Raw genomic sequence first — 12,690 nt, forward strand, 5'->3', positions numbered from 1 at the left:
GGTGAAGCAGATGGCCAAGTGGATAGCGCACGTGCGTGGGAGTCAGAAGGTCATGGGTTCTAATCCCGGTTCTGCCCTGGGTCTGCTGTGTGACTGTGGGCAAGTCACTTAACTTCTCTGTGCCTCACTTCCCTTGTATGTAAAATGGGGATTAAGACTGTGACCCAGTGTGGGACACGGATTTTGTCCATCCCAATTATCTTGCATCTGCCCCGGCGCTTATAACAGTGCCCGGCACCTAGTAAGTGCTTAACAAATACCGTGATTATTATTATTAACTTGACCAACAATGAGTGTGTAAAAAATATATACCTAACTGGGGGACGTGGCAGGGCAGGGAAGAGAGAGAGAGCGCCAGGGGGGAAGGTGAGAGTTACTTTGATATATAGATGAGCCCTTGTGAATTAGGAAAGGGGATAGTCCTTAGGGGCCTGTGACCCCAGTGGGCTTGGCACCGAGGAGGCGAAGCCGTCAATTTGTTCCTCTTAATTTTGGGGGCAAGATTGGGCAGCTGTAGGTGGCCCACTTTGCCTCTTGGACCTGAAAAGGGACCAGAAGCACCTCGAAGACCCTGTCAACAGGCAGGGGGTGACTGCCGCTACTTTCTCACCCTTGCTGGGTTTCACTGCCCGTTCCCTGGCTGCTCTGGCTGAGGTAGCAGCAGATGCCAGAGTGGGAAGCGGCTTGGAGCTGCAACAAGCTTTAAACCAGCGCCATGACTCTGGAGACTCCCGCCTTGTCCTTAGAGAATCTCCCAGCTGTCTGGGTGGACTGAGTGGGTGTTGAAGTGGATGGAGAATCCTCGCAGTAGGTGAGAAGCTGCAATGGTGATGGTATTTTGAGAGGAAGGTCGGGGGACTATTTTCTCCCCAGCCACCCTCCTTTCTCTTTACCCAGCCCTCGCCCCTCCGCTTCTCTCTGCCTCATTTCTCCTGTACTTACTTTGTGGTGCTTTCAACTAAAATGGAGAGACTGGAGCATCTACCTAAACACAAACTAGAAGTCAGCTTCTCCACTTCTTCTGAGAGCAGTACGGGATGTTGGCAAAGTTGATTAGGCTGACTGAATCTTCGTAAAATCTGTGCCCCTCTCTCTCACCCCAGTTTTGCCTGTTTTCAGGTGAAGTAGAGAAATCCCCGCTCCTTGGCAGAGAAGGAAGTGGTCATGGCAGCCACTAAAGCTAAAATACTAGCTCCGCCACTGGCTGAGGTTTTGGGGTTAAAGTCTGTCATCAATTTTCAAGAAAGTGGATGAACTTTTAAAAATGATTGCAGCAATTCCTGATAGAGAAATTCACAGGTGCCCAGAAATGTCGAGAAGGCTTTAGCCTGCCACAAGAAGAGAAGCGGCGTGGCTCAGTGTAAAGAGCACGGGCTTGGGAGTCAGAGGTCATGAGTTCGAATCCCGGCTCTGCCACTTGTCAGCTGTGTGACTGTGGGCAAGTCACTTAACTTCTCTGTGCCTCAGTTACCTCATCTGTAAAATGGGGATTAACTGTGAGCCTCACATAGGACCACCTGATTACCCTGTATCTCCCCCAGCGCTTAGAACAGTGCTCTGCACATAGTAAGCACTTAACAAATACCAGCATTATTACAAGATGCTTTATGAAGGAAAGAAGGCTGCCATTCAGCCTAAATTGGACAAACTTTTCACTAGAGTTGAAAAATAACTGCAGTCATTAGCAGAGCAAGCTTCTATTTTGACAGCCTTCTGCAAAGACTCAATCATATTGCAGCTCTTAATTTAGTTCTGTGATAGATTTGAGTTTTAAGAGATTATATAAACCTAGTTGTGTTGAATGCTGCAGAGTTTTATACGTAAAATAATTTCCTATTACGCTTTCCAAAATAAAACCAGTCCTCAACTTATAACATAATTTTTTGGTAAAACATACCCCACAATCCTGCCATTCATGATACAGTCACAGTTTTGAGGCCCGTTTAATGGCTATAATGTGGGATATGCCCGTATAATCGTGCTCCTTTTTTGGTCCCAGGCCATTTTGGTAGGGTTGTTTGAGCCCCACTGGTAAAGGAAAAGATAGGTCCACCACCAGCTGAACACGTGCTTGACTTGCTTTTACAGTAGGGGTGGTGGTTTGCTCTCAGTCACCCACTGCGGCCCAGTTCAAGATACCAGATAAGAAGAATGGGTGCAGTGTGTGGTCCTGGAACGGGATTTCTCTGAGACCTCCACATCAGCAGAAACCACTGTGCTGCATCTATTTTACATTCACAGCAGTTCTAGAATCTATCCCTTTCTTCCCATCCAAATTGCTACCCCACTGACTCAAGCACTTAGCCCATTCTGCCTCGACTACCGCGTCAATCTTCCGGCTGACCTCCTTGCTTACTGTCTCTCCCTTCTCCGGTCCATACTTCGCTCGGCTACCCGGATCATTTTTCTAAAAAAAAAGTTCAGCCCACGTCTTACCCTCTCCTCAGAAAATGCCAGTGGTTGCCCCTCCATCTCCACGTCGAACAGAAACTCCGTACGTTCAGCTTTAAGGTACTCGATCGGCTCTTCCCCTCCTACCTTACCTCGTTGATCGACTGCCACTCAGCCCACTCACTTGGTATCTCTAACAACCTATTCACCTTGCTTCGATCTCATTTGGCTCGCTGATGACCCCTTGCCCACATCCTCCTTCTGCCTTAGAACTCCCTCTTTGCTGAACAACAGACCACCACTCTCCCCACCGTCAAATTCCTATCAAAATCACACCTCCTCCAAATGCCTTCCCATCCAAGCCGTCATTTCCCCCATTTGCCTAGCCCCATGGATCTCTACCCCATAAACACTCTATATTCACCCCACCCCTACAGCACTTTTGAACATACTCCTTGCCCTCAGCTGTAATTTATTCAAATGTCTGCTTCGCCTTCTTGTTGGAGGGATTGTGTCTACCTACTCTTGTATAGTACTCTCTCGAGTGACTACTGTAGTGCTCAGCACACGGCACCCACTCAATTACAACTGATTTTGGAGACATGTAAGTAAACAGATGCCCGCTGAATTTCTCACCTGCTTTGCAATCTCACGTTTCCTTTTGCTTCCAGGACATTTCCAAGTGGGTGTCCCGTTGCCGCCACGAACTCGACATCGCCAAAACTGACGTCCTCATCCCTCCTAAACCCACTCCTGCCCCTACTTTTTCCATCACCGTCAACACCACAATCTTGCCTGAAACCTTGGTGTTGCAGACTCTACCTCACACTTTCTGTCAGCTGTCACAATCTCTTGCTAAATTCCGCCAGTTATTCCTCCAAAGCAATTCCTGACTCCCTAGCTCCCCATCCAAACAGCCAACACACTGGTTCAGACTCTCAGCACATCCTCGTTGGTGTTCCTTCTCCCGTCTACATCTCTCTCTCTCTCTCTCTCTCTCTCTCTCTCTCTCTCTCTCTCTCTCTCTCTCAGAAAACTTCCCTCTGCTCATCAAAAACCTCAAGTGGTTAACTCCACACCAAGCAAAAGCTTACCAATGGTTCAAGGCACTCCACTATCGTTTCCCTTATTTAGCAGCTCTTATTTCCTTCAGCACCCCAACTCTCACTTGACTCCTTCCTCCCGAGCCCACCTTTTCACTGTGCCTCCCACCTCTATCTCCTTGCCCTTGCAAGGGTTTTCCCCTATCCGGGACTTTTTCCCATTCAGATTATCCACACCATAACTCTCACAATTTAAGTTTATGCACCTGTCCTCAGCACTTACATGAAATAATGATGTACAGTAATTTACACTTATCTTTTTATCCTGCCATTTCCTACCATCAACAGTTGCAGCATTGTTCATTTTCCTGCTGCCCGTGTTTGTAAATCATCTACCTGTCCTCTGCAATTTGATTGTAAGCTCCCTGAGGCTGACAGTTGCTTATTTTTGTTGTGCTCTTTGAAGCCTGTAGTTCAGTGCTTTGCACTCAGTAAATACTATTGATTGTTGAGTATGCTCCTCAGAGTTACTTAGGTGTGAGGGATGGGGGAGAGAGGTTTCTTAGGACAGAAGGAAAAAACACTGATTCAAGAATAAAAATCACCTACCAAATATGCAGATGCGTATGTGGATACAGATTTTTTTAGACCAGAGCATTTGCAAGCCAGGGTAGGTGTTGCAGAGAAGCAGCCTGGCTCAGTGGAAAGAGCCCGGGCTTAGGAGTTCGAGGTCGTGGGTTCTAATCCCGACTCCACCACCTGTCAGTTGTATGACTTTGGGTAAGTCACTTGACTTCACGGTGCTTCAGTTACCTCATCTGTAAAATGGGGATTAAGACTGTGTGCCTCACATGGCACGACCTGATTACCCTGTATCTACCCCAGCGCTTAGAACAGTGCTCGACACGTAGTAAGCGCTTAGCAAATACCAACGTTATTATTATTAAGGCCCTTTCAAAGAGCTCAAAGTTCTGTTTGTCCATCCAAAGGCAAACATTCTGCGTCACATCCATATCGTATATCTATCAGGGCAAATTGAGCTGGAATAGAAGTGGGTCCTGCTACTGCTTAGGAATAACATACAATCTTTTGCTAGACTTGCTTTGCGTCATTAATTGGAGCTATCCTCTGATCTTAGACTTTTCTAAGTTATAGTGTCTTGCAAGCTCTTTTTTTGCAACTTTCCAAATGTTTGGTGTAGGTTTTAGAAATACACGTACAGGCAGTGTTATGAACCTGATTGACTGTGAATTTAAAATGAAATGAAAGTGGAAAAGGAAGTTGATTCATTGTCAGTGATATGCAGGGGCACATGGGCAAAGTCTACCTCCAAAAAAGATTACTAATCTGAACAGATTAATTGAAATTAACTTTTTTGAAAAAAATGGAAATATTGAATTGATGTGGATAAGCGATCATTTAAAATTTGACATTCATACTAAAATTACAAAAGATGAATGGGCAAATGTCATAAAAATCCCATCTTATGTAAAATGATTGATTTATAATTCTGTAGGCTTGTAGGATTAAAATAGATTTTTACAATATAATGCAGGTAGCCACAAGTAGTAATTGGCCAGTTTGTAAGCAACTTGAAGGGGAGGAAACCTTCATTCAGATGTGGCAAGAAAGGGTACGAACAACAATAGGTTTCAATAGCTCGTCAGAGTGTCATCTCTGGGGATTAGGGATGCTCTCACAGAAGGCTTGTTCTGGGCTTTGATTGGCTGTCTTTTGCAGGTCAAGTACATGCTAAGCAAAGCATTTTCCAGTTTGAAAAGAAGATTATCATGAGAGAGGGATGGAGGGAGTCAGAAGGAAGGCTTAGACATAAATACCTTCTGGTTCTCTTTTTTCATTTTTACACTTGTAGTGAGAGCTCAGCAGGGAATTCTCTTAGGACACTTTTCCTTATCAACTCAATAAGAAAGTTGGGCATCTTTAGAAGGCCAGAAAATTTTATCTTCACTTCTACCTGATGATGTGGAGGAGTAATGGCATGAGAGCTTCATGGGTAATTGTGGACATTTTTCCAACGGTAATAAGACACAATGTTTTTAAAAAGAGCCTATTCCCCAATCACAGAAGATAGAAATAAGGAAAGAATTGTGTGTTATGTCAAAAGAGAGGGACCAGCTATCTTCAATATGCCCTCAGTTTCAAGGAGCAGATCATGTAAGATCTGCTTATAGTAGTCACCTTTCCAACAACACATGCGTGTGCACCTGCAATTTGTTAGATAAGGCGTCATGAGTCCAAATGGGCTGGCGTTGTCAGCAAAACATTCCCCAGTTGCTTTCTAGAGAAATTATGACTTTAAAGCCTAGGTTATGGTAGAACTGAGTATATTGGTTGATGAAATCCCTAGCTACAAGTGACTAAAATACTGTTAATTCTCATAAGCATTTTAAGAAGTAAGTTTCCTTAGAAAGCTAGTTTATTGAGGCCTCAGATTTGTATTTAATCTTCATTACTCAGTTCTCCTCTCACACTTCATGTTCACAGTGTCCTCTAGACTGTAAGGTTATTATGGTCACGGACTGTGTCTGCTAATTCTCTTGTATTGTACTCTCCCAAGCAGTTAGAACAGTGCTTTGCACATGGTGCTCAGTAAATACCATTGATTGATTGGCATCACCACTGCGTGCGTGCACATGTTCCTTGAATTTCGACACCGCACCTCTGACCCAACAGTATCACGTCATCATTTGGGACCTTTCTGATCTCCCATCCTCCTGTCTCTCCCCGCTTCAGTCTATACTTCATTCCACTGCCTGGATTATCTTTCTACGGAAACGCTCTGGGCATGTCACACCCCTCCTCAAAAATCTCCAGTCATTGCCTATTAACCTGTGCATGAAGCAGAAACTCCTCACTCTTGGCTTCAAAGCTTTCCATCACCTTGCCCCCTCCTACCTTACCTCCCTTCTCTCCTCCTAGAGCCCAGCCCGCACACTCCGCTCCTCTGCCGCTAACCTCCTCACCGTGCCTCATTCTCGCCTGTCCCGCCGTAGACCCCTAGCCCACGTCCTAACTCTGACCTGGAATGCCTTCCCTCCTCACCTCTGCCAAACTAGCTCTCGTCCCCTTCCCTCCTCACCTCCGCCAAACTAGCGGTCTTCCCCTCTTCAAAGCCCTACTGAAAGCTCACCTCCTCCAAAAGGCCTTCCCAGACTGAGCCTCCCTTTTCCTTTGCTCCTCCTCCACTCCCCATCGCCCCTACTCCCTCCCTCTGCCTTACCCCTTCCCCGCCCCACAGCACTTGCGTATTTGTCATATTTATTATTCTATTTATTAATGCGGTGTATATAGCTATAATTCTATTTATCTATTTTGTTACTATTGATGCCTGTCTACTTGTTTTAGTTTTTTGTCTGTCTCTTCCTAGACTGGGAGCCTGTTGTTGCATAGGGGTTGTCTCCATCTGTTGCCGAATTGTACTTTCCTAGCGTGGCTCAGTGGAAAGAGCACGGGCTTTGGAGTCAGGGCTCATGAGTTCGAATCCCAGCTCTGCCACTTGTCGGCTGTGTGACTGTGGGCAAGTCACTTAACTTCTCTGTGCCTCAGTTCCCTCATCTGTAAAATGGGGATGAAGACTGTGAGCCCCACGTGGGACAACCTGATTCCCCTATGTCTACCCCAGCGCTTAGAACAGTGCTCGGCACGTAGTAAGCGCTTAACAAATACCAACATTATTAGTGCTTAGTATAGTACTCTGCACACAGTAAATGCTCAGTAAATACGAATGAATGAATGACATTCCCTAATTTTCTGACACATTCTAGGTAAAGCATAAAGTGAAAATGTGTTTTGTCAGATTGGGGAATGCTGTTGCCAGTAAGCAAGGCAAGATCTCTCCCTCTGAAACAGAAGGAAATAAAGTCTCTGGCATGTGCACCTCTAGCACAATTTGCTTCTGGAAAGTGAGTTGGGTTTCTTTCTGCGCTGCCTTTTTCAAAAAAGAATTAGGCTATTTTCTGATCATAGCAATAAATTTAATGATTTGGCCCTCTATTTTTGCCATTTTCTGGGGTAAGTAGAATTTCAAGGTTTTTCGATAATAATTTATTGATATCTGTTTTCATCTTTATACAAGGTGGAAATTCTTGGCTTTTATTTTCTTTATCCTGTATCCCCCTATTTAGCAGTGAAGAACTGATTCAATTAAATCACTTCTACAATTTTTCACCTTTCTTACCTCAAATTCCAGATATTCAAGAATTTTATGAAGTGACCTTATTGGATAATCCGAAATGTATTGACCATTCAAAGCCATCTGAACCACTTGAACCTGTGAATACCTGGGACTTTTCCAGCCTTCCAAGCACTACAGTAACTTCAGATACACTGCCGAGCAGCCTTAGCCCTGGTCTGGAGGTATGATATATGTCTGATCTTCATTTTGAAATTGGGTTTTGATAGAAGAACTATTAGCTGCTCTGTTTTAATAGGGTGATTATTTGCTAATTTTTTTCTAGCTTTGGGTATGCCCTCGAATCATATCTTTATTTTAAAGGTGTTATTTGAACAAATCTTCTCTTTGGAATTTTGACAAACACCTCAATTGTGTGGACGTTCATATACTCCATTTTTGCTGTTGTTTTTCCCGACTTCGTAGGTGACTGTCAGTCATTTGTAACCTCCTGTCTGTAGTCCAACTGTCCTGATATATCCCAGTTATACCTTTTCTCTGGTTTTAACCTTTTGGATCAGTAGCTCTCTTTAGAGGTTCTGACCCCTTTCCCTGCCACAGCCCCTCTCTGCCAAATTCCCTACCTTCTTGCCCTAGTCTACTACTTTTCATATCCTTATTCTTATCTACTCCAGGTTCCTCAGTTACCCACTTCCAATCACCCCAAGGGGTCTTTTATATGTGGTGTACTGTCCTTGACGTTCTCTTTCGTTATCTACCTCTTTTGCTTCCTCCCTTGATGAGTCCCATGGAAATCCCTGTCCAATTTTGGACAGAATAGTTCTGGACTTGCTCTTTTCACACATTTCACCAACTTCACCTGACTGAATAACCCACTTCTGAATATTCCCACATCTCTTATTCTATCACTCAGTAATATTTATTTGGTACCTACTGTGTGCAGAACATTACACCGAGCATGTGGGAGAGTACAAATAGAAATTAGTGTGCTTCATTATATATATATATAAGCTTTCCTCAAGAAGCTTACAATCTCATGGAGGAGGGATTACTGAAGTATGTAAGATGCACCTAAGTGCTTAGTTGGAAGTCGGGGAAAGTGCTTATTTAATTCATTCAGTCGTATTTATTGAGTGCTTACTGTATGCAGATCAGTATACTAAGCTCTTGGAAAGTACAACTCAGCAATAAAGACAATCCCTGCCCACACCGGGCTTACAGAAATAAGGTTGGGGAGAGTAGAGATTAATTGGAAAAGGCACCCTGAGATGTGATTTCAGTAGGGTGTGTATACCACAATATGAATGTTCTTTAATGTGAATTTCAAGAGTGTAAACTCATGATACTGGTGATGTGACCATATAAAAATGTGAGTACTGCACCAATCAATAGTATATGTAGATGCAAATAAACTAAAAAGAAAAGGACCAGCATTCAGGGCATCGCTGCTCATTTATTATCCTCTAGATTGTAAGCTTCTTGTCTGCAGGAAAAATGTCTAGCAACTCTGCTGTTATACTCTCCCAAGTACTCTGTACAGAGAGCTCTGTGCACAGTAGACTATCCATAAATACCACTGATTTATTGTCACTGCTGTTGATATCTTGATTGACTTTGGAAAGTCAGAGCTGTGAATGAGTACATGAAGGGATTTAGAAGTCTCTGATGACAGGATAGGGAATTGGAGGGAAGAAAGCACAAGAAGCAGCATGGCTCAGTGGAAAGAGCCCAGGCTTGGGAGCCAGAAGTCATGGGTTCAAATTCCAGCTCTGCCACTTGTCAGCTGTGTGACTGTGGGCAAGTCACTTAACTTCTCTGTGCCTCAGTTACCTCATCTGTAAAATGGGCAATTAAATTCTACTCCCTCCTACTTAGACTGTGAGGCCCATCCTGATTATCCTGTATCTACCCCAGTGCTTAGAATGGTGCTGGAGGACACATAATAAGGGCTTAACAAATATTGTAATAATAATAGTAATAGAAATGAGAATTTAGGGCAGAAGATAAACATGCAAATTGACAGCTTGTGTGGGACAACCGAGCACAGAGAACTTGGAGAGCTACTTTGTAATGATTGGTTAGAAAAGGAAATAAAAGAAGGAATGATGTTAATTGTTTATCCCCTTTACAATAATAATGGTATTGAGTTCTTACTCCGGGCATTGGGTTGGGTACAAGATAATCGGATTGGATGCAGTCTCTGCCTTGCCCCAAAGTTCGCAATCTATGTGGAAGGGAGAACAGGTATTTTATCCTCATTTTCATAACTGAGGAAGCCGAAGCATGGAGAAGTTGAATGTCTTGCTCAAGGGCACATAGCAAGCAAATGGTGAGTGAAGTGTGTATTATGTATACTAAAAAAAGATGCATTTTGGAATCCCTTAAGTGGAAAAACTGAGCATTTTATATCTTTTAGTACTATTTGAATAATTATTTTTGAAAAATATCTTGTTTAAAGATTAAAATGTAAGGTCCTCAAGGGTAGTGAATGCAGTGTTTCTGAAGACTTTAAATTGTAAGCTCCTTGAAGGTAAGGGAGCTTGTCTCTCCCATGCATGCTGCCAAGTGCTTCACACAGTGTGCCCTGAATGCAGGTGCACAAATATTGTTGCTGATTGGATAATTGAGTTGTGCAGATGTTTAATCTTTTACAAAAATTATAAAGAGCAATTCCTTCCCCTAAAACATTTTCAGGAATGCCCTTATTTTATAATTAAAACCGGTTCTAAACTATAAAAATTATAAAGAGCAATTCCTTCCCCTAAAACATTTTCAGGAATGTCCTTATTTTATAATTGACACCAGTTCCTAAACTTACACTTTTTAAATTAAATTTGTAAAATGCTCACTTCAAATTAATGACCGATTGATTCCAAACAATTTAGGAATATCATATTTTTGAATAGACCCTTCTTGACATGCCTAATTCTCTATTTGATATTTATTATGATTCTAGGAAGAGAGAAAAAGCCTTAACTGCTACTCATATACTAGGCTGAGGAAAAGTAAGTTATGACTTGCTTAAATATATTTTCAGTAAATGCTGAGTGTTAAGAATTGGTTTGGCCTCACAATATTCTCTTCCTTTTTGGATCTAATAGCATCTGGAATAGAATTTTATGACAAAAGCCAAAACGGGTTTTCTTAAAAATCTTAGTAAATCATAAACAAAAGTGACTTCATGATGACTGAATTGATTTTTAACCTTCCCAAAATATCAGTATCGATTTAAAAAAAGAAAAGCCAAACAAAATGACACACTTGAAGCCATTTCAGTACTCTTGCATTTTTAGAGTTTTTATCAACTAAGCAAAGAAAAGGTGTTGGTTCCCCATTTACATTACATAACCATTTTCCAAGCCTGCTTTAAAGCATGTCTTTGAATTACTTCTAAAGTTATTAAGTAATCTTGACTGCCCACTTTCTTATTAAAAGGGGTTTTGTATTGTTTACGGAGAGATTACATTAATTTTGTGTAACTGGATTAGATAACACTGAACTCAGATAGTTTTCAGAAATTGAGCCTTAGAACTTGCAAATGCCTCTCCCCTCCTCCTTTTGAGACTCTGTTGGGTGGGGGAAATACTTGTAAAGTGCTGTAGAGTTCTCGGATCAGAGGTCTAAGTGTTTTGAGAAGATTGAATCTGATAATTGGAATCCAGTTTTATGTGCTAGAGCCCAAGCCCTGCCCTTCAGCCGAAATGTAAATCAAAGGAAAACAGAAAAAAGTATTGGAGTAAAAACTAATTAGTACAAACAAGGAATTACTGTGAGTGCACAAACATTGAAATGAATGATCTGGCTGAAGGTAATGATAATAGTATGATAATGATATTACTATGTGCCAGGCGAGATACTAAGTGTTTATATAGGTACAAAATAGTCAGTACTCAATATTTCTAAGCTACGTGCCTGCATGTACTTTACAAATGTTAACGGTGGGACCAAGCGGAAGTCCAATCACTTAGCCTATCCCACCTTGATTATGGAATTAGTCTTCTAGCTGATCTCCCAGCCTCCTATCTCCCCCCGACTCAGTCCATACTTTGCTCTGCTGCCCGGATCATTTTTCTACAAAACTGTTCAGGACATGTTTCCTCACTCGAGAAACTCCAGTAACTACTTGCTACTCGCCCACTGCAACCAAGCCCACACACTTCGTTCCTCTTATGCTGACCGTCTCACTGTACCTTGATCTCTTCTATCTCACCGCGGTCTCCTCGCCCACATCCTGCCTCTGGCCTAGAACACCCTCCCTCCCCAGTTACTCTCCCGCCCTTCAACGCCTTAGTGAAGGCTCATCTCCAAGTGGTCTTCCATAAGGCCTCCTTTCTTCTTTTCCCACTTGCTTCTGATTTGCTCCCTTTATTCACCAGCCTCCCAACCCCACAGCACATATGTCTGTATCTGTAATTTATTTCTATTAATGTCTGTCTACCCCTCTAGACTGTAAGCTAATTGTGGACAGGGACTGTTTCTGTTTATTGTTATATTGCGCCCTTCCAAGCACTAACTACAGTGTGCTGCACACAGTAAGTACTCAATAAATATGATGGAATGAATAATATTTATTAAGCACTTTATGCAGAGCACAGTACTGTGCTCTGGGATAAAAAATTACCCAGGTTAGATCCATAGCCCTCCTAGAGTTCACAGTTGAAAAATAGTCTGGAAGGGCTTGAAGTAGATTGAGCGGGAAAGATAGAATAATATAAATGCCAAGCAACATAAAAGTCTGAGGAACAGGGACTATATCCTTTCCACTTGGGTAGTCTTTCTCAGCGCTCATTTCAGTGCTCAACACCCAGTAAAGTGGTTAGTAAAGGCTATTAGTTATGGAGCCCAGGAAGTCCACTGGTAAAGGGGACTTGGAGGGCCTTCTAAAATTCGTTGAGACTGCTGCTGCTGCGTAGGGTATGTTGGGAGCGGGGGTTTCTGAATGTGGTGTTGGGAAGGTGGCAAGAAGGAGTTCCCTGAGGCTGGGCCGAGGGAGACGCTTCTGTAGTCAAGAAAGTGACCTTATAGGGTGAGAGGGACAAGGTCAGAGGAGGGAAGTTAAAGTACACAAAAAAGGTGTTTTTTTTCCCCCCTCAGACACTTGAA

The 12,690-nt window shown here is 42.8% G+C and overlaps 1 protein-coding gene across 4 annotated transcripts in view; it reads left to right on the forward strand.

Annotated features, from left to right (window-relative positions):
* Positions 1-12,690, forward strand: part of DLG1 (discs large MAGUK scaffold protein 1) — a 203,694-nt gene that overhangs the window by 15,484 nt on the left and 175,520 nt on the right. For all 4 annotated transcript variants that reach the window (XM_029069103.2, XM_029069104.2, XM_029069105.2 and 1 more), the window contains exon 3: positions 7,645-7,811. In XM_029069103.2, the coding sequence (XP_028924936.1) occupies positions 7,645-7,811 (167 nt within the window). The remainder of the gene's footprint in view (positions 1-7,644; positions 7,812-12,690) is intronic.

Source organism: Ornithorhynchus anatinus, chromosome 7 (genome assembly GCF_004115215.2).
Source record: "Ornithorhynchus anatinus isolate Pmale09 chromosome 7, mOrnAna1.pri.v4, whole genome shotgun sequence".
NCBI classification, from domain to species: Eukaryota; Metazoa; Chordata; class Mammalia; order Monotremata; family Ornithorhynchidae; genus Ornithorhynchus; species Ornithorhynchus anatinus.